This window comes from Porites lutea (genome assembly GCF_958299795.1).
Source record: "Porites lutea chromosome 5 unlocalized genomic scaffold, jaPorLute2.1 SUPER_5_unloc_1, whole genome shotgun sequence".
Classification (NCBI taxonomy): domain Eukaryota; kingdom Metazoa; phylum Cnidaria; class Anthozoa; order Scleractinia; family Poritidae; genus Porites; species Porites lutea.
The window spans coordinates 557,501-579,815 of record NW_027332288.1 but is presented as its reverse complement, the minus strand read 5'-3'; the positions used below and the strand labels follow the sequence as shown (position 1 = coordinate 579,815).

Here is a 22,315-nt window from a genome sequence, read left to right as displayed (position 1 = left end):
AGTTAGAGTGTCCATGGCAAGGAATTATTACGATTTCAAGGACTTGGTAGTTCTCTCCTCGAGTAATTAGTGGACTTGTAAGTCTTTGAAAGGAATGAACCATACAAAAGCAAATGATGCTAGTGTGATATTTCAGCGCATCACATCACTTTTGGTAAGTCAAGCGACATCGAAAGTAAGAAAATGTTTACTTAACCTGTGAAGTACATGGCAAAAATACATATTGGCTTAACTGAAACGACTGCCATTTGTTGTTTTCAGATATATTTGATTCAGTTGTATTTGATAAATGTTGCCTCACAGTTATTGGGGCCTCTTATTAAGCAAGTAATTTGAACTTTTTTTTCAGTACTGTTGCCTCACAGTTATAAGGACCTCTTTAGTTAACTACTTTGAAGGAGCCACTTTTGGCATCCAATTTGAATATTTTGCCACATATCGCCAGCCCTCTGGCAATTTTTGCCAAAATCGCCAATTTCGCCAAAATCGCCATTGTCGCCAAAATCGCCAGCCTCCAAGGGGCCACTTTTGGCATCCGATTCAAATCGCCAGAGGCTGACAATTTTTTGCCATTTTCGCCATTGCATGCATTTCTGGCGATTTTTGCCAAAATTGCCAATTTCGCAAGAGCGCTTCAACGCCTTTCTACATATCGAAAAAGTCGATTGGAAATGCTGATTGGCCAAGATTTCATTTTGTAAAGGCGTCATCACCCGAGGTAACAACAAAGACAAAACTTTATAAATAAGCAGGAGATATAACAAAACACCTCAGGCAGCTAGCCTGCGTAGCATGGCGGTTTTGGTTGGGCGCGCTAAGTAATAGCAAAGGCTAATCGTGGCTAAGCTCACGCGATAATGTCAAAGGCGACGAACGCTGACCAACTGACAGAATAAATTTCTACTGACAACTTCTGGGCTCTAGTGCAGTGTAGATCTCAGCTTGTCTTCGCACTTTTTTTAAAAAAGCTTATTGGCTGCAGGTCTCATAGTGAAACATGCTTTACTTGCACAACAACAAGTCTTTATAATTCGATGCAAATTTTTCTTCCTTTTATTGGACCACAGCCCACCAAGTGAACTGCAAATAACCAAACACACTTGGACGACATTTCGCATGAGCAGACCATATATATAGCCTATATAGCAAGTGACCCGGGTTCAAAGCATTACAGTGGATTTTTTCTTTTTTATTTTACATTACACAGTAAAGTAGGACTTAAGTTGTTCTTCATGTAATTTTACTGAAAGAAACAATCTGACCTCAGTCAATGTTACCTAACGCTAACCTTGACTTCCTTGGGCGACCATTTTAAAAACTTTGCAAGTGGAGGAGTACTTTCAAAGAGAATGCCAAGGCGAAACATTGTCAGGGAAAGAAACGAAAGAGGTTTTCATCTTCCTTACAAAACCTTTTAGCAGCTTGTAGTCTGTCGTTAGTGATGAGGTTTTCTGGACCGAAGATTTAATAGAGGAGACTACGAAGGGACTTTACGACTCGTACACAATTCTAACCTTTATTGAACATGACATGTCTGCCCAATTGAACTGTTCTCTACCCAATCTTGTACCTCGAGTCTTCGTCTCGTACTACACATGCTGGCTTTCGGAACGAAGACGCAGAGAATGAGAGTGTCCCCTACCCTGAAGTTCAGGAAAAAGCTCCCGATTCTAATTCAGACGGGCGAGCACTAGAAGCAGAGCTAGATGGACTCGAGGTAAAAGACCTTCGCTGAGTGCTAGTTAGAGTACACCTCAGTAACTGGGAAATTCGATTGATTTATCTAATATTTATGTTGTGGCATTATTGGCTATGTATCTCAGGTATCTGACGTTGAACAGACTCATTCATCTCCGAATATCAAAAACATAATGTTAAAAATCAGGAATTACCATACTGCCATCGTAAAGGCAGTCGAGCAAGTTCCCCATGCTAGTTAGTTAGTGAGGTCTACACTCACTAGCACTCTTCGAAGGTCTTCTACCTCGAATCCATTTGGCTCTGCTAGTTCTTATGCCCGCCCGTCTGTAATAGAATCGGGAGATTCTTCCTGTAGTTCAGGGTAGGGGACACTCTCATTCACAGCATCTTCGTTCCGAAAGCCAGGATGTGTAGTACGAGACGAAGACTCGAGGTATAAGCTAAAGATTGGGTAGAGAACTGTTCAATTAGGCAGACATGTCATGTTCAATAAAGGTTAGAATTGTGTAGGACTCGTGGATTCGCTTCGTAGTCTCCTCTATTAAATCTTTGGTAGCCGGAAAACCTCATGTAGTTTTGTAGCCAGTTTGCCTGTTTTGATTTTTTGCTGTGGTTGGTCATAACACAATAAACATTCCTGAGATATTTCAAGTGTTCACGGTTTGCCGCACCATAGTGAAACAACACTCTTATTTGAAAACAACATGAACATATGGAAATTAAACAAGAGGTAAAAGTTTACCTGTTCTGTTCTTGAATCTGCTGTGGAGCAAAGTGAAATGGAAGTTGTCCTACGATGCAAGAACGATGTTTGTATCAGTGCTTTGTCCGTAAATTTCGCAATTCTTTATTTGGCCACATAAAATAAAGCAATTTGAAATTTACGGAGAAAACGACGACACAAACATCGTTTTTCCATCCTATAGAACAACTTCCATTTCACTTTGCCCTGAAACAGATTCAAGAGCAGAATGGGTAACTGGTTTCATGATTTCCATTTGCAGTTATCGAGTTTACAAATAAGAGTGTGAGTTCTGTATTGTGGCACTGTAATTCATGATCATTCATCCCGCAAGACGGACGTAGCGGGCGGTAATAATGAAAATAACACAAAATACCCCGTACAAATATATATATATCTATAAATATATCTAGCCGATTTTTTAAAACCAACCTAACGAAGTGTGCAGCCATTTGGGTGAAAAAGCGTCAAAAAGGCAGGTTTCGTAAGACCGAGAAGCTCCAAAACGGCACAGTAACGAAGGAAAAGGATCGAAAGGAGACAAAGAAAGAGCGAGGAGATGGAAAGGAGAAGAGAAAAAAGCAATGGTTGCACTATAAGTTTTTTAATGGTTACTTTGGAAATACGTTTTGGCCGAAAAAACTGTTGGACGCAAAAGATCAATTTGGCAATAACGTTATGAAAAATCCGGCTAGATACATATATATATATGTATATGTATACAGGAAAGAAATGAGAAAAAAAAATTGACGGAGCAAGGAAGGTTATACCTGCAGTAATGCAAAGGAAACAATACATCTATATGATAAACAGTTCCACGTTGTATGGCAGGATATAAGAGCTCCCAATGAAAAAGACCCTGACTGTCATATGACGGGAACATGAACGAAGCTCCAACTTGTGCAAGGAATTTGGTCTCTCTTTTTCACGCTGTATTCACTTTTGAATGCTATATAAAGGTGGCTCTATCACTGCTATTAACGTTTGGCTAAAATCAGGTATGGTTTCCTCTTTTGATAGGGCCAGGTGACTGGAATGGCATTTGCAAGCGGCAAAATAGTCCACCTCCTGTGCTCCATCTTGGCAGCAGTTATCTTAATAATTTTCAGCCACTCAGGCATGCTCCACCTTAAGCTGAAAATGAAAAGTGTGCACCGTATACCGAAGACAGAGTTGAATGAACAGGCGACGCCATTCCAAAATGAAGTTGAAGGATTTGTTAAGGTACAGGCCCGTAGGGAGGGGGGTAAGACTGGTGCGCTGGCACTCTCCACAGGCCCCAGAGGTCCACCTTTTTGTTGATAAATGATTTATAACAAAGTGAATTTTTTAATAATATTTTGCAATTCTAATTCACTGGTTGTGTAGTGAACTTGAAAATACTGTCAAAGAGTTGACAAGCCCTGACTCACACTTTCCACAAAACGTGTTTTAGTCTTCTTGTAAACGCATAAAAAGGGGAATTTGGTATGCTTACGAGGCATTTAACCCTTGCTAATACGTTGCTTACTCCTTAACTTTTTGTCCTTAAGAGGTAAGGTCTGTTTCGGAGGATTCGCAGACGTGCGGATTGAACAAATGTTTTGTTGCACTAAATTTCTTTCACTGGGAGGTCATATGGTCTTTTACTGTACAGTGGCTGCCTGTGGTTTCTTATCTTTGCTCTATCAGACATTGACCTCTGATCGCTGGCTGAAGAAACTGGTATTTTCCAAAGCGTTGGATCTGAATTATTACCGGAAGTTACGAAAGTAACGACTTCTCGAAAGAAGCGAACGAACCTCCGAAAGTAGCAATAAAATGTCACAGATGTTAGCGAATCCCGAAAGTGGCTATCCCCTCGAAAATAACGACCCTCCGAAAGTAGAGACCTCAAAACTAATTTCCTTTTTTGCAAAAAAATAATAACAGATTGATGATCCTGCAAAAATGCCACACTGATCCGAGGTTTATTAATAATGATCATTTGAAATCTATATTAGTACGTCTTAAAGTACCGGATTTACCTTTTTTCCAAAACTATTCGTTTCACATTTTTTGCGATTTATTTTTTTGAAGTGCCCATGTGGAGTACAAATTTTAGCCATCCGAAAGTAACATCCCCCGAAAGTAGCGAGCCTCCTAAGTAGCGAGAGCAGAAGGGTGCTCGTGAATCCGAAAGTGATGAGGGCCTTTACTTTCGGAACTTTACGACAGTGTAATAATAAGTAAGAGTTCCCGGGTATAGTTTTGACAGGCTGACACAGCTCTTACTGTTGCTTGCCGGATATTGAAATTTCTTTTAAAACTACCCTGCTCTTGCAGTGTAAAAAAATTGCACTGCCACTCGGTCAACAGCTTGTGTTGCTTGCATCAGTCAACTCCAAGCCCCTTTATGTAATTTGAAATAATGCAGGTCTAGGACTGAAGAGCGATGGTCTTATTATTTCTCCCTTCGCCGTTATTGTGACAGTTTCTAGCTAGGGGTCATTACTTTTAACTTGTTTTGTTTTCGTGGAGAGAGCAGTACAACCGTTTTGACTGGCTCTTAAAGTTGAACTCAATCATTTATCAGGTCGTTTTAAGGATCGGAAATTCTAATTTTCCAAGCGGCTGCTTAACTTAACAGCCATTTCACCGGGGGGGGGGGGGGGGGGGGGGAGTGTATCTCAGATCCTCTTGTGCTTGAAGGAGGTGAATATGTATTTTTTTCTTTTTGCGTGGCTCTTGTATATGAGGATAGCTTAATTTAAAATATCTGTATTTTCCTGTGGCCACGACCGAGTATTCACGGCACAAGAGAGGCTCTTTTCACTGGCTCTTATACACACCCACTATCTAACATACATGAATCTGAAGGAATCTGTTTCTAAGAAACACTCAAGGAAGCTCTTGAGCACACTATTGAATTACAGATTATATGATGAGTTGCAAACCAAGCGAATAAAACAATTTTTTTTCTTTTAAAATAGTGACATTGACATTTTCATTCTAAAAAATAATGTACTCTATTTGAAAAAGAATCAAAAGAATCACTTTTGAATTTTAAAAGATTGAGAAATACCCATTCAAAGTGGACAGATAGTTGCTAAAAAAATATATATATGTATCTACGTGTCGCAACTGTTCATCAGTAGCATGACTAAAATGCGTACAGTTCCACAATTGGTTTCGACGCCATTAAATCCTAAATCATGTTATTCAAAAAGCTCGCAGTGCAGTCTATGGCAACCTAATGGCCTCCGCCAACCATCCCGCAAGAGACTTCGGCCTCGTTCGCTCTGAAATTCCTCCTTGGATCGCATTTCCCCGGAAAAAAAACTGGCTACGGCCCTGAGGTACCAGCTGGTCTTCAAAAAACACGTAAACCAAATGGGACGCACCCATTGAATTCACCTGAGCAAGGAATAATGCCGGATGTGGACCAAAATCAGTCAAGATCTTTTAAAAGGAACAAGAGTAACAAGGCTTCAAAGCCAAAGGTATTCATTATCGGTTATTATTGTTAAAACCATCCAAATCTCTTCAATATCTATTTCAATCTTAATACAGTCGAACATCCCGTAAGTGACTACCAAAACGCGAAGACTTAGTGGTCGCTTACGAGAGGTGGTCGTTTACAAGAATCGAACCACAGGGGGTCTCTTCCGACAAGAGGTCTCAACACGTTTATTCAAGGAAGATAATTCATCGCATGCATCTGCTAAGCGTTGTATTGTGTGTAGTTCCATGTTGTTGCTTAAAGCCAACCTTATTCTCTAATATGACTAGCATAGTACAAAGGGAACATAGAGATCACGCGGATGCGTCAAGTGGTCGCCTCAGAGGTTAAAAATAAAGGAAAAACTGAAAGTGAAGAATGATCATCGCAGTAAATTTTCCAGTTTAAGCAATTGGAAAGAAGAAGCCTGAAAGAATCAGGGCTTCAACGGGATTCGAACCCGTGACCTCCGCGTTACCGGTGCGTTGCTCTACCAACTGAGCTATGAAGCCACACATTGGGAAAGTGTTTTAAGTCATCAGGGTGTCCGGTTAAAAGAAAATCAAGCCTGTCCACCCTTACGGAAGTGGCCGGACTGCTGTGTAGAATTCGTAGCAACTGGTCCTTCTTTGGAGAAAGGGAGGCGATGTTGTTGGGTGGCGGAGCACTGGCTTGCGGGGTGCTTTGTGTCACATTTGAAACAAACATGGTCGAATCGACAACCCGCGCAATATCTCCCTACATGAAATGTCTAGCAGGACCCTTTAGGAAAGGACTGGCGAGGCCGTGATCGCGTAGGAACCCCACAATTGACCTTGTCCGAGCTAAATTGCGTTTTTGTACGAAAATTTATTACCGCCTTAAGCCATAGCTCCCAGTGCACAGAATCCCATGGGTACTGGTCAGGGGCTGACTGCCTAAGATAACGAAATTGTTCGTCATAAAAATACCAGTCACCCGGTTTGGCTGAAATGTCGCGAATGATCTCGCAATATTTCATAAGTTGCGGGGCTTCATGGGGAAATTTCTCTGTAAATATGGCTACAAAAGCATTGAAAGCTGATAGCCATTGATTAAAGCTATGAATTTTCTTAGAGGGTTGAAAAGTCCCCAGGGTCAACTGGGGTTGTCTCGGGGAGCTATCAGTGGACTTGAAAGATAAAGAATACTTTTCAGTAGCTGGGGAGACGGAAAGTAGTGCCCCGAAATCTTTATACTCATTTGCCCAGATTTTCCTTTCAAGTTTGGAAGTTACGTTACTACCTAGAGCTACGGCTATACTAGCAAATGGTATTTTGTTGCCTAGCAACAAGAGCGGATTGGATTACATACTTGGAGGTGTACTCTCGGTCAGAAGAGAAACCTCTTCATCAACCACCGCCTCTACGCCAGTAGGCTTGTCCTGTCACTTGTCAACTTGCGTTTGAGGAATCTTCTCAAAGGCCCGTTGAACTGCCTCGGTTACAGCGAGGGAAATAGACGAAGTTAAGGCGTTCACATCCACCGTCATCAAATTAGCTGTGTTGGAATTTGCAGCTGCTAAACTTGTATGCTCTGTCTCAGGAGCCGTCTTTGTGAGGTTAGAAGGTCGCATTCGCTTGGACTGTCTTCGCTTAGGCAAAATAGGTTGTTGGCGCTTCTTGGGAGGCATGACTTATCAAAAAAGAGCGTTACGGTTAATTAACTCCATGTAAGATAAAAATTTCCTGTCTAACATTCTTTAGAGGGGCAGAACCCACGAGTACGCAAGAACAATGTCGGAATGACAAACAGAGGAGGAGAAGTCGAAGTTAACATAAAGAAAAACATCGCGGGCCAAGTTCCAGTCAAACGAGCACAACAAAAATCAATAATAACAACAATAGACAATCAAATTAAAATAAAACAAAATCAACGGAGGTACAGAATACCGAGTGCATTGGGCACACCCGATAAATATCAGGCGGCCGGAGATATGTTGTACACTCAAAAGTGGTATCTGACTGCAAATTATAAACCCAAACTTTCCGGGCAGCAAACAAAGGGTTCCAAAAGGAACCTATGGAATCAGAGTTTACAGCCAGTGTCGTGCTCAAATAAATAGGCAACGACTAAAACGCATAAATCAAAGACTGACACAATAAATGCTGGCCGCTAAACTGCGACTCATGGTGTACAGTCAGTGTCGAGCTCAAAATCAAGAGGCAACGACAAAACAAATAATCAAAGGCTGACACAATCGTAAACACAATTGTTTCAGTCAATATCAAAGGAACTGGCCCTAGGGTAAAAAACGTAAAGAATAACATCAACGGTACGCTACTGAATGTCAACACTAGACAAGAGCTGCATAGACTTAAGTACTACCCCTCTAAAACTACGATAGAGCTTATAATGCCCCATACTATTCAAATGAACGCCATCAGCAGCATAAAAATGATGACGAGCCTTCCAGAAACCTCTGTGACCCCAATAGATCGCGTAAGGGATGGGTTCCAAGAAAACCCGTAGGTAACGTGTTAAAAGATCTAGCAGAGCGCCAACGAATGGCTTGGCATACACACACTAATTTTACCCCGTAAGAATCGTGCAACAAACGAACGAAGTCCTCAAGTTCTGACCCAACTTGTAGAGGAGACTGAAATCAGGGTAGGTCATTACATTAGTACCAAGTTGCACGATAACTATGTCGGGGCGTGTAGATCGAACTACGTGCAGATCAAATTTGATCGTTTTTGCTACTGTACGCCCACCAATGCCATGCCAAGTTATATCGGCGGGAGCCGTAATTTGTAGTGATAAATCAAGGTAACCGATATGATGTTCAATGAACTTCTGCAGGCGTCGCATAAAAGAGTGCCCCAAGATTAAAACATGAGGTGTTGGGGTAACCATAACTCTCTTAAGAAAGAAGGATTAAAATTAAAAGAAACTTGCCTGAAAATTTTCAACTAAGCGTCAAAGGGATGTCACTAGTACAGGCTGATGGTAATAATTGGAAGGGCCGCGCGAAACATATAACAAGTCTTTTATACAGCACTAAACACGTTCGATCTCCTGATTGGCCAGGGAACCACCGCCTGCACACTGCTGATAAGAAACGGGAAATGCCTCGAAATAAAATGACATTATGATTCCATCTTCTTATCATAATGATTGTTTTTCTTTGGTTATAATAAATTTTTAATCTTTTTCTGCTCTGAATCATGGATATAAGCGCTTAAAGTCGGAAAGGACTCCTTGATCTTTTCGTCGTCATATGAACTCCAGTCAATCGGTTTTGCGGATCGGGTTTACCGACCGGTAATCGATCAATTAAAATATTATCATATTGTGCTAATTTTCTACCAGACACGTAAAATCGATCAGCCAGTATATTATCAGTTGGTAATCTGTCGTGTAAAATCGATCATATGTCTGTACGATCGATCAGTTGTCCGTAATCAACCATGATAAGCTGTTCCAAATTTTGATCAGTTTTGCTAATTATCGATCAGTTCATTGTTGATCAGCGTAAACTCTGCTTGTATAATCTACCATTGTGCGTACTTTCATTCAGTTGTGACTAAAATCGATCAGTTGTTATATGATCGATCAGTAGTGCGTATTTTCTTTCAGTTGTGACTAAAATCGACCAGTTCCCCCTCCCTTTTTCCCTTTTCCCCTATCCCCTACCCTTTTCGACGCCCGCTACGCAGGCTAGATGGATCAGTAGTGCGTATTTTCATTCAGTTGTGCCTAAAATTAACGCGAAACGCGGTGTAAAATTTTTAAAGAAAGAAAAATTAACGGGACGTACAAAAAGAAACAAAAATCCAGGAAGCAGATGTTGAGAGTAATATTCTTCTCACAGCGACCTTGAAGATGAAATGTTGTTACAGTAATCAATTTGTGAAAGATTGATCTGAAATTTTAAAAGTGCGCGAAACTAAAGCTATTCAGTTTTCTAGGCGCCAAGAATGTCTGTAGTAGGTCGAGAATTCTGGGCTAAAATGATAGAAGTTAAAATACACACAACTGACCGATTTTAGTCACAACTGAATGAAAATACGCACAACTGGTAGATAGTACAAGCCGAGTTTGCGCTGATCAATAGTATAGTACCCGACAACTGTTCGATAATAAACTGATTATTTATCAGCAAAACTGATCGAAATCTGAGACAGCTTACCATGGTTGATTACGGATACATAATCGATTTTACACGACAGATTACCGATTGATGATATGCTGGCTGGTCGATTTTACGTATCTGGTAGAAAATTAGCACAATATAATAATATTTTAATTGATCGATAACTGGTCGGTAAACCCGATTAGCAAAACTGATTGATTGGAGTTCATAGTAAACTATTAAGAGATTGTTCTTATTAATGACGACGAAAAAGCAATAATGGAAAGATCAAGGTGTCCTTCTTTCTGATTTTAAGCGCTTATATCCATGATTCAGAACAGAAAAAGATTAATAATTTATTACCAGTGAAAAAATTAATTTTAAAACAAACGGCGCGCCATACCCACCTACCCCTCCCCTAAGCCAACATTAACACTTACTTCTCACTTAGGGCAAAATGCTGGCTTAGGGGAGGGGTAGGTGGGCAGTTTCCCAGAAACGTAAAATTATTCGACTTTGTTTGTTTCATGTCCTGTTCAGCCTGTTTGTGTAAAAAATGCACTTTATTTGAGTGTCAATGTGGTATTTAAAGTACTAATTAGGGACACTACTTGACCGCCAGTTTACACGGTTTAAGCGCCCCTACCGATTAAGCTAATCCTGATTGTCCTGATTTCTAATCGCACCTTCTGGCTAAAGCTCTCACGTTTGTCAATCCACTTTTCAGATAGAGAAGGATGGTCACCTTTTGGAGCCAATTGAACAGCGACAAACAGCGACTCAGAGACTACTGTTAGAAGCACGCTTCAAGCAGAAATCGAAACGATCAATACAGCAAAATGCAAATGACGCTGCGTGCCAAGTCGCGGCCCATTGTCCAACCCACTCAACAGGCATGCCACACACCCGTGAGATGCTTTAAAAACTTAAATTAACTATGACGAAAGGCAAAATGATGACAGCACAATAGCAGCCCGTGTCTGAACTACAGTGCCGCAACACCAAACGTTAGTTAGCTTGGAGGACAAAAAGGTAGCCTTCGTGCAGACGATAACTAAACTCTGATTAGTTAGTTAGTTAGCCAGTGTTTAATTTCGTCTGCTCGCAGGCTACAAAAAAGGGGGCCAAGAGAAGATCCCCGCAATTCGCAATATTGTATACGAGCTAGAATGGGGCAAAAGGCAGAAGATACCTCACGGGCAGTTAAGATATCAAACGGGCGACGGCTTGTGTTATGCTTATACTCAGAAATCGTAATTTTCGCCACCTGCCAGGAGCACCCAAACTAAGTGCACGAACCAGCTCATGTAAAACAGGTCTTGTCACCGAAGGACGTATGTCAACTGGTTGTCGACGGCTTAGAGCCGTTAATAGCTTTTGAATTAAAAACGATTTTGTGGGGTCATGGAGCCCTCTCAACTTGTGTACGTAGGAAATGGCTGAAAGATACGAAGTAATCGTTGAAAGAGCCAATTTACGAAATGTGAGAAAAGAGATGAATAAGGGGAGGCATGTAGGAGGTAACGGTAAAGGAGGATCATCGGAACCGTAAAATTGGAGATAAAATTGGCGGAAAAATTGGCGAAAAATAATCCACGCACGCTGATACGAGCGCCCGGAGCCGGCTGTTAAAGGGGAACTTAAAAGAGTTCTCAAGTTAGCACCCAATTCTTCGGCATTAGGTTCTCGGGTATCTGAGTGGGAGATTCCTCTGCTTCCGGGAAGATGTCCTTGAAGTTCACTACCTTAAAATGGGAAAGGTAATCTGCGCTTGAGTTTTGTAATCCGGGGATATGACGTGCTTGAAAAAGGATATTGTGCCTAAGACAGCTTAATACTAAATCCTTTAAAAGCACCATGATATCTTTATGTCTAGATTTCTGGCTTATTTACGATATCCACAACAGCTGCATTATCAGAGAAAAATAGGATACGCTTATTAGCCATAAGGGACCCCCAAACATGAACTGCAAGGACAATCACAGGTAGCCCAAGCTCGAAATATGAGCATCGGCGAGCATCGGCATTGTTGTGTAACATTCAAAATATAAGGATTTGTATGGGAAAAAAACCTATCGTTTCTGTAACCTACGAAAATGAAAGGATTTCAATAAAAAACAGCTTACCTTACTTACAATGTGTGTTACGTCTCTCCTGTGTGGTCCACGGGCCCAGCTGCACAGGCCCTTGGTAAACCTTTATATAGAGAGAAAACCGTTTACATAAAAACCCATAAAACGGCCATAAATCGGCCCGTGGACCACACAGGAGAGACGTATCGCACATTTTAAGTAAGGTAATCTGTTTTTTTTATTGAAATCCTTTCATTTTCGTAGGTTACAGAAACGATAGGTTTTTTTCCCGCCAGATTTTGTGTTTACGAGTGAGCGTCCTCATTATTTACTGGCATTGTTTTCAAGTTTCATATACAAGTGCACATTTAGCAAAAAGATAAAATTTGCATTAAAAAGGACCCTCGGTTAAATCTCCGGGATATGCTAATTACCGGGTAAAGAGATTAATGATATATTATAACATCAGAGCAACTCTTTGTGAGAGTTTCTGTGATGTTATAACCCGAGTAAGATAATTAAGTATTCCATCCTACACGATGAGCCGTGACGTTCACCTTTTCGGCTCTCACTGCTGTCTGTGACGACAAGCCAATTATTAGCATACTCCAGATATTTCTACTGAAAGCAATCGAGAGTTCTTTTTGATGCAAATTTATAACTTTTGCTAGTTGTGCACGTGCATATGAAACTTGAAAACAATGCCAGTGAATAATGAGGACGCTCTCTTGTAAACACAAAATCTGGCGGGAAAATTGGTTATATTTGAGGCCCTATTTAAAAGCCTTCCCTATTTTCAATGTTCTTGAAACTTGCAGGGAATACTTCTTGACAATTAATCTCGGGATTGTCGAGTTTATAGAAAAATTTATCGAGCGGTTTTTGGAAAAACGCGAAATTTTTAGGCATGGACCAAATTACGTCCAAAAACTGTATCAAAAGGAGCTAAATGCAAGTTGATAAAATTCTCCTTACTCGCGATCGCCCAGAGCAATTCCCCTCTTTTTTTGTATGCAGTTTTCAATGGAATCAAACCGCTATGAGATGAAGCCTCGCTCCCAAAGCTTATCATTTTCTTAAAATATTAGCGAATTGTGTAGGTAGCATTCTATTTCACTGTTTTTACTATTCTTAAAACTACATTTCAAAATATTTCGAAAACGCTCTCATAGAATTTGTTCAAACTTTGCCATAATGGAGGCCATTATAGTAGGTACATACTCCCTAAAGTGATTTCTTCAAAAAAACTCCTGGAACAGAGAAACACAAAGATAAATGAAAAACGTAATGGCGTCATTACGTTGCCATGGCGACTCCGATTGCAATAAAACCCAGATCATAAGAAATTTTCATCTTTATATAATACAATTGTGGTAACATTTTTTCCATATCTTTACTCATGCCGACGTAGTTAATGCTCAAAGTTGGGAGTTATCAACCCCAAAAAATCCAGTCGAGCCACCTTAAGGACCGAGAACCTCAAAAACCATACCCTATTCCGCGGCACGTACCTATATAACCCATAAATGGGAGGTCCCCCGCCCCCCCCCCCTCCCCCCCAGTGGGTTTTCCACATCTCGGGCCAAATACCGTGCAGCCAATGACAACCAAAGACTGCGCCAAAATCAACTGAACCCGCCGCATAAGTATAAAGGTGAAGGGTGTGTGAGGTTTCCCATATATTGTCTGATTTGGCACCCTTCGATAGACGAATATCGTGATGCAGCTTTTGAATGCCTTTCGTGAGATCAATCAAACGGCGGAGAAAAGCGCGCCCCGGGGCGCCAACAGTGCAGGTGAAATTCAATAAACCTATTAAGGACTGGAGTTCTTTCAATGTTACTGTACGACGCGTATAAACGTTGTGTAACATCACGCGACATTTTGCAAGCTTGTCTTCAGGTAAGCGGGCCTCAAAGAGTACGGAGTCGAGTGTTATTCCCGCAAACTGTGTCAGGGCCGACGGCTTTTTCGGGAGCAAGGGGAACACCCAGACTCACACACTCGACATAAGCACGCTGACGCATGAACTAATTGTTAATTAGCCAAGGCCAGGAAGGCTAAGCCCTCGTGGGAACTTCTAAGAAATGTCTTTCTGAAGAGGATAAAGGCAAAGCACTGATTTGAATGAATCTCTTTAAGGTTGTAGAAATTGCCAGCTGTTTCATATCTGTGGCAATAGAGTAGACTGCTTACAGTCCGGCTTTTCTCTTAAAATCCGTCTAGTTCTTGATCTCATCCAGCGCGATTGCAAACCACAATGTTATTATATAGGGATCGAGACGAGACTCTTTTGTAGTATACAAACCCTCCGTCAGCCCAGAAACGGAGTAACCGATTGGTCAATTGCACAACTGTTGACAGATCATTGACTGGTCTGTGGTGAGATTACAAGCAATAAAAATAGTCACGCGTCAGAAACAACTGCAAACAATAGCGAACCAAGCAGTAATCTCAGTGATAAAACTTTTAAGGACATTTACAGAAGGAAACTGCCGTAAATTTCCTCAAGGGAAAGAATTCAAGGCTATCTTATCGCATTTAAAGAAAGTGTAAGATTTTCAGTTGTTCATGCATGTTCTATTTATAAATCGTTTCAAGTTACTCGGGTTTAATTGATTAATTAAATTACCTTGACAGCTTCGTTGTCCCCAGACAGAACAAAAGAGTCAGCAGTCTCTTATTTTTTCTTCTGGGGCTTACGCCCTCGTTTCTCGCGGCAAGCGGCTTCGCCGCCCGCGTGCTTATGAAAAATAAGAGACTGCTCGCAGTCTAGATATGGAGTTAAAGGTTGGCCATTAGAATCGAATTGGAACAGTTATGGGGATGGGAATTTTTCCAGTCATGTTAGAAAGTTTTTCTCGTTAACATTTACGTGGCAAGAAGAGTGTCTTACCGAATATTTTTTCCTTTCTGTTAAACCAATCTTAAAACTAATTTCATCAGTATTGATTTAAGTTCTCTCGTAGCCAAGAGTAGGCTGGTGCGGCATAATTTAAGGCTGAGCTGGGCCATAGGTGAAAGTAAATTCATACAACGATCTTTTATAGGTGTTCTGCTGTCCTGCTCAAGTTTGTATCGCTTTCCTGAAATTCCACACGCATTTAAGAAAAAGTCATGTTAGGAACGTTTAAGGCTCAAGGCATGGAAGTAGAACCAGTGTTGGTTCAGCATTGTTCACAAACGTGAGAATTTGTAATGTATAAAAGAAGTGTATTTACAATTATAAAGCTGATCATTGATGATGATGATGATGATGATGGTGATAAATAGAGACTATTGTTGCAGTCTTCAAGTATAAACTGTGTACATCTGTTATAAAAGATTTCCTGTAACAAAACCCTAATACGAAAGGAGAAAGCCATTATCACTGAGTAGCTGGCCGATACTCCCCCCTAATAACATTTCTAATGATCGGCACCTAAACAAGGTGTATTATGGGCAATGTGAAAGTGGTGAATACATAACGCATTTTGTCTGGGTATCTAAACTTTGCTGCATTACCAATGTTCATTATAATGTTCCTTCGTATGTTCTAGTCGAGTTCTTGCCGTACCTTTAGCTTTGATATCTTTAAGAAATAAGGCGTATTTTAATGCTTCGTATCATTTATAAGCAATTGTTCTAACAACACCTTTAACCTTTAGTTCTAGTATAGTGTAGTGTGAACAAGGCATTCCACTTTATCCGTTGAATTAACAGCAAGTATTAGTCTAAACCTGCCATTTTTTAATTTCTTTTTCTTTCAGAAGTCCTATTATGTCCCATCTTCTTTTCCTTCGCAGTACTCAAACAACCATTCGCCTTTACCGTTGGCGCGTTCGTAGTCGAATAGTAAATACTAGTGACCTTTAGAGTCTAAGACGAGTACGAGATTTTCTCAATACTAAGTGGTAACAGAAACTCATAAGGGGTTGAAACGTGTAACTCTCATATGTTTGCTTTGTCCTATGCTCGTGATTATTCATTTTCAAAAGTACCATATTTGGAACGAGAAGAAGAGATAACAGACCAATCAAAGTTCGTAAACAACGTGACGTAATTTTCCTTCAGGCTCCCGCGCCCGCTTAAAAAAATGGCCGACAAACGGGGGAAAAACTCCCGAACGCCGAGAACGCTTTCAAAGGTTGAAACCAGGAATATTACCGAAACACTGAGCAGGATATTTATATTGCCTTACCACACCCGGGCCAAACGTAACATTATGAAACCCATTGACGGCCTCGCAACTTCTTGAAGTTGTCACTTCAAAAAACGATGCCTCGTTGACCCTCTGCACAGTAAACTTATACTGCAAATAGACTTTTAAAATTCTTATGTTAAAAGTCTAGAATAAACAGTGAAAAATATTTTCGAACAAAATTCAATAGCTGCGTATCGAAAAGTGTCCAAAACCTGAACCTGACATCTTCGCAAAAAGTGATGCTTGTAATGAATGTGAGAAGCATTTTAAAAGCTTTTAAGTAAACTTAGATGTTGTAGTCACGATCGTGTTTTGGGCTAATTTTATGAATGAACAAACTCAAAACAATAGACAGAGAAGCCGTTTCTTGAAAATTTTTATTCAAAGTCCAAAAAGTTAATCCTCTAAAGCAATTCGGAAGACACTATCTGGATCGTGGATCCGTTCACGCAAGTGAAATCGGCTAAGCAGGAGGCAAAATTCAACCCAAAATCCATCTCAAATCAGGGCACATTTTGTAATTTTTCTTTAGCGCCGAAGAGAAAAATTTATAAAACGTCTATGAAACATTTAAAAATACATAAATTCCACTTCAAAAACGTAATTGTCTTGGCCATAGGGTGCAAAAAATGTACCCGAAAATTCAGCAAAAACTTCGCTGACTTGGTTGCATTTCAAAACAGACCATGGGCTCCGCCGTGAAGAAAACAAGGTTGAATTCCTAGAAGGACGATTTCTTGATGAAAAGCTTCCCTTTCTCCACAAAAAGAAAGCTGAGCAGTCTTCTGAACTTTCTCTTTCCATTTTTTGTCTTTTAACGGTGTATTTTTATCCTTGAAATACAGAACTCTTGTCTTTAAAGACCTGCATGGTGATCGCGCGGCAGTCATTTTGTTGAAAATGGATATCCGTCACTAAGGTTTCCAAATATGGTCAAAATGAATATTCACGAGCATTGAACGCGAGTTACACGTTTCAACCCCTTATGGGTTTCTGGTGGTAAGCTCTCTTAATCCAGCGTCATTTTGGCGGGAAAATGTGGCAGTCATCGTCGTTCTGCTACGAGTTTTAGCGAGAACGTCGTGTTAGCGGACACAAGTTACAAAGCGTTATAGGTTTTATTATTTTGTGGCTGGGAAATAGCTTAACCTCCCTCAATCAAGATCACTGCCAAAAAAAATGTACAATGAAGATATCCGGGGCGTATATTATTTAAGTCAAATCTGCGTACTCGAAGTCGTTCTCGTCCTAGAATCTAAAGGTCTCTACTATTTGTATTCCACATTGCAGTGTCGTACTTCCTTCCTTGCCTTGCCAAGAGAATGCATTCTATTAATTCCTCGTTAAAGTTAAATGGAATCTTATGAACAAAAAGTTTGTCTTTGTTTTCTTCTCCAAGCGCCCAGCTTAAATCTTGGAAGGTAATCCAACAAAGAAGTCGCACTCATTTCCCACTACAAATGCCCCTGGTTTTCTTCTTACTCCAATACTGTAACATGGCCCGGGCTATCCATGTTGGTTGATTTCCGTTGACTGCGCCTGGAACTCCTGGATTTCTTTGTAAAGATGAATATATCGTTTCATCCGGTATACCAGAATCTTTTAAGAATTCATAGAAGTCTTTTCCTATTTGACCATGAAGAGCAAACTCGACGAATTCTCTTATAGCAATAATATGTGTTGATCCTTTACAGAATGTAATATTGTGTGGTGGCGGCCCTTTTCGCTTTTTTGTTCTGTAGATCCGGTGGTTTTCTTTTAATATGAAAACAGCCTTCATTCGGGATAATTCACGTTTGGTCTATGTTGTTGGTATTGTTTAAACCTTGTAATGCTTTTACAATCTGCTTGTTATCATAAAGCGGAAAATCCTGTCCAACTAAACTTATGTAATATTTCCATTTAACTTGTGATTTCAAAAGCTCTTCCATGCAACTAAATTGAGCTTGAACTACAGAAAAATGTCCCCATATGACGTCAACACTGTTTGCTGCGATGAAAACGTTTGGAAGGCAACGTATAATGGCCTGAATTGCTTTACGGAAGACCTCTGAGGATTTCTTGTCAATATGGATGCAGTAGACATTGTTTGGCATGTAAATTGCTCGTAGAATTCGGTCGAGCAGACGTGAACCTTTATAAACAGTGAGACTAAAAGCGATCGGAAGCTCCCCTTCTTCTTTTGACACAGGAGGATGAACAAAACGAGTTTGTAAAACGCACGGGCAATCTTAATCAGGCCTGTAGATACTCAGAATTTCTGAGTCATTCGATGAGATTTGATTCGTTTCATTGATTTTTTCCTCTCCAGATATAAGGTTCTTGCATCTTCTCCACTTGGATTCCTAAAAGAAAAATGGCCGCCGCTAAGGTTACTGATCATGAATTAAAATGTTTACCTGTGAAACTAGTTAGTCATCTTACAATACCGATACTAGAGTGTAAACGCTTTAGGCTCTTTTTAAACGCTCTTTTCAGTTTTCTGGGGCCTGTGGAGGGTGCGAGCGCACCAGTCGTACCCCCCACCCTACGGGCCTGTACCTTTTGGAATGGTGTCGCCTGTTCATTCAACTCTGTCTTCGGTATACAGTGAACACTTTTCATTTTCAGCTTAAGGTGGAGAATGTCTGAGTGGCTGAAAATTATTATGTTAACTGCTGCCAAGATTGAGCACAGAAGGTAAACTTTTTTGGCCCTTGAAAATGCCATTCCAGTCACCTGGCCCTATCAAAAGAGGAAAGCAATACCTTCTTTTAGCCAAACGTTAATAGCAGTGATAGAGCCACCTTTATATGGCTTTCAACAGTGAATAATAATAATAATCCATTTATATAGCGCCTTTTCTACAATATTCAAAGGCGCTGTTTACAAAAAATTAGATAGAACTAAAAAGTAAAAATAATCACAAGAAACTGACATTAAAACTAGACGCTAACTACAAAATAGATAAATGTACACAACAGATAAAAAATCAGATAACAAATAAAAACGCCACGATTCATAAGCTCGCATAAAAAGAAATGTTTTAAGTTTGCGTTTAAAATCATCAGTTGAGTTTGCAGATTTAATATCCTCAGGTAAGTTATTCCAAAGTTCCGGAACAGCAACAGAAAAAGCTCGTTTACCATACGAATTGAGCTTAAAATATTGTTTAACTAATAAATTTCTATTAGAGGATCTAAGATTGCAGTTGGGTGAATACAATTGAAGTAGTTCCTGTATATAGATTGGAGCTCGATCATGTAGTACTTTCTAAGTAATTAACATAATTTTAAATTCAATACGAAAGGAGACAGGAAGCCAGTGAAGATCCCTCAGGACTGGAGTAATATGGCAAAATCTTGGACACTGGTTGACAAGGCGAGCAGCAGAATTTTGAACATGTTGAAGCTTCCGAATGAGATAGGATGGTAGGCCGTACAATAAAGAATTACAATAATCAAGTTTAGAAACTACGAAGGCACGAATAATGATCCTTGCAGCATCATAAGTAAGATATTTGCGTATGAAACCAATGTTACGAAGATGGAAAAAGGACGATTGACAGACTGCATTGACATGAGGTACCATACAAAGGGACTGATCAAAGATAACTCCAATATTGCGTGCACTGGGGGAGCAGGATACAGTCTCATTACATATATCAACAGAAGATAGTGGTGGCCGAGGTCGATAGGAAGAGGATATTACGAGATCTTCGGACTTGTCTTTATTTAATTTCAGCTTGTTGGAAAGCATCCATGCGTCCATGTCCCGAACACAGTTTACCAATTTGGCGTCACTCAGATTCATATCAGAAACAGACCACGTCCTGAACGTAATATATAGCTGAGTGTCATCAGCATAAAAGTGATAGAACATTTGATGACGTCGAGCAATCTCGCCAAAAGGGGATGTGTACATTGAATACAGCGTGAAAAATAGAGACCAAATTCCTTGCACAACTTGGAGCTTCGTTCATGTTCCCATAATATGACAGTCAGGGCCTTTGTCATTGGGAGCTCTTATATTCTGCCATACAACGTGGAACTGTGTATCATATAGATGTATTGTTTCCTTTGCATGACTGCGGGTATAACCTTCCTTGCTCCGTCAAATTTTTTTTCTCATTTCTTTCCTGTATACATATATATATATCTAGCCGGATTTATGAAAACCGTACCATCGGACACCAGCAGCCCACACACCTTAAACTGACTCAACTAAAGTAAATATGGCCAAGACACTCAGCTCTTACCCATGGTTCTCTTAAGTTGACTCTCTTCTTGGTTCCTGATTAGCAAAAGAAACATTCCAGTCCATCAAAAAGACACTCTGGACTTGTCCATACACTCTAGCTGCTTAAAGGCCCTGAATGACGGAGGACGCTTGAGACTTAAGCAAGTTCTAAGCAGAGAAATTCAAGGTTAAATCACCCCCCCCCCGACTTCCTCCACCCCCCCAGTCTAGCACGTGCTTGAGGGGAATGCTTTCATTGGCTAATGGGCCTCAAACGTTACAAGAATTTGACATGACAAACTAAAGGCAGACATGAGCAGTGCACTGACTCTCCCAGACCAGGACTAACGGAAGGTACAACGCTTTTGCAGCACCCTACCCCCCTAGGGATTGACATGGAGGCCCCTTTCCAACCCATGGCGAGTTAGCTCAGGGACTGAACTTGTCAATGAGACCAACCAGGACAGCAAGCCCCCTATGTTTTTTCGCACTGCAGTGCGAATATTCTGGTCTGATACTTTTCACAATAAATTTGTTGCATAATTTTTATTACATTATATTGTATTATGTAATTTTTTTGGCATTTTAGTGACTGTTAAGGACTATTGGTTGATAAGTAGAAATGTCACTACAAAAAAAAAGATTATCAATAATAATATTTAATTATTATTTTTATTGCTACTTCTATTATCATTATTGTTATGATGATGTTCTATCATGAAGGCAAGTGATATCTGTTTTTAATTTTATTAACTTGCTGTATGGGCAAATGAATTGTTTGTTTAAGGGAAGGGGAATTCAAATTACAGAAGAACTGTAATCAGCCTTGTTTGTCAACAAGGAAGTTGGGAATGCATTGAACTCTTGTACAAGTATACATGCTAGCTACAGCTTGTCTAAAAGTCAAACTGTAAAACTGACTTTCTTTTCACCTTAGCTAAAATAGGTGTTGGTTAGATAACACAGTAATAGATACTTTTTCTTTTTTTACACTCATGTTCTTTTATAACTTTTTCCTCGTGTTTAAAGCATCCAGTCATTATATGCAAATTAAAGTTAACCGGGTAATTACATTTAAACCTCAATTTCTAACTGTAAAAGGTTAAATAACCCTGTGTTATCTTAAACCTGAGCTTTGAAAAACCCAACCGAACATTGATTTGTCATAAATTAAAAGACTGTTAGAATCTACATGTAATAATAAAATGTTGTGCAACCGCTTTTTCAACATGTGTATGTATTCATTCATGTGTGGGACTTAAAACATGTGAACAATTCAGGTAATACTACATGACTGCTTGTTGCGATAACCGTTCACTTTGCTATACAACAGAATAATGCTGCAAGGTAGCTAAAGCTTAGAGTTAACCTCCATACAATTTCAGCCTCTATTAACTTGATAAACTGTAGGTTCAATTACTAGCTACTGTTCACTAAATAGGGCCAGGTTACACACCCGAAAAAACTCATGTTAGGGATAGAAAATAGACCTTATAGGCACAAGCTAATTATGAGAAGAGCGTCAGGGTAAACTAAAGGTGAACAAAATAAGATGCATTTGCAGAGGAGAGTTGAATAACACCAAATGCAATTGCTATGGTGACTTATCAAGCAATACCCTGATGTATAATTAGCAAGCCACTTTCTAATGTAAAATTCTTTAAGTGTGGTGACTGATAATATAAATTCTATTTTGATAGACTGGCATGTGATAGTTGGGCTCATAATATTTTTTTGAGGTACAGGATTGAACAACTTAATGTAGCGAGCAGCAGTTTAAGTTTCCTTGAAGGAATCGCATAAATAACACAATTTTTGTGTGAAATGATATGTCATTACTGGTTCA

At 39.9% G+C, this 22,315-nt stretch overlaps 1 protein-coding gene and 1 non-coding gene across 2 annotated transcripts; both read right to left on the bottom strand.

Moving 5' to 3' along the window:
- Nucleotides 1-6,342: 6,342 nt before the first annotated feature.
- On the bottom strand, nt 6,343-6,415 carry Trnat-ggu (transfer RNA threonine (anticodon GGU)). The gene has a single exon. It is a non-coding gene; the product is annotated as a tRNA-Thr (tRNA).
- Nucleotides 6,416-17,485: 11,070 nt separating this feature from the next.
- Nucleotides 17,486-20,001, bottom strand: LOC140925359 (beta-1,3-galactosyl-O-glycosyl-glycoprotein beta-1,6-N-acetylglucosaminyltransferase 3-like). The gene is made up of 3 exons (XM_073375342.1): nt 19,536-20,001; nt 18,046-18,481; nt 17,486-17,987 (listed from the first exon to the last, which is right to left on the bottom strand). The coding sequence occupies exons 1-3, from the start codon at nt 19,999-20,001 to the stop codon at nt 17,696-17,698; spliced, it is 1,194 nt and encodes a 397-aa protein (XP_073231443.1). The 3' UTR covers nt 17,486-17,695.
- Nucleotides 20,002-22,315: the final 2,314 nt, after the last annotated feature.

What these genes read in the sequence shown, in the direction of transcription:
- LOC140925359 (XM_073375342.1), bottom strand. Translation starts at nt 20,001, where the DNA reads ATGGACGCATGGATGCTTTCCAACAAGCTGAAATTAAATAAAGACAAG. An exon ending in CTGGCTTCCTGTCTCCTTTC is followed by an intron (nt 18,482 to 19,535) that starts GTATTGAATTTA and finishes GGCCTGATTAAG; the next exon opens with ATTGCCCGTGCGTTTTACAA. An exon ending in ACCAACAACATAGACCAAAC is followed by an intron (nt 17,988 to 18,045) that starts GTGAATTATCCC and finishes CCGGATCTACAG; the next exon opens with AACAAAAAAGCGAAAAGGGC.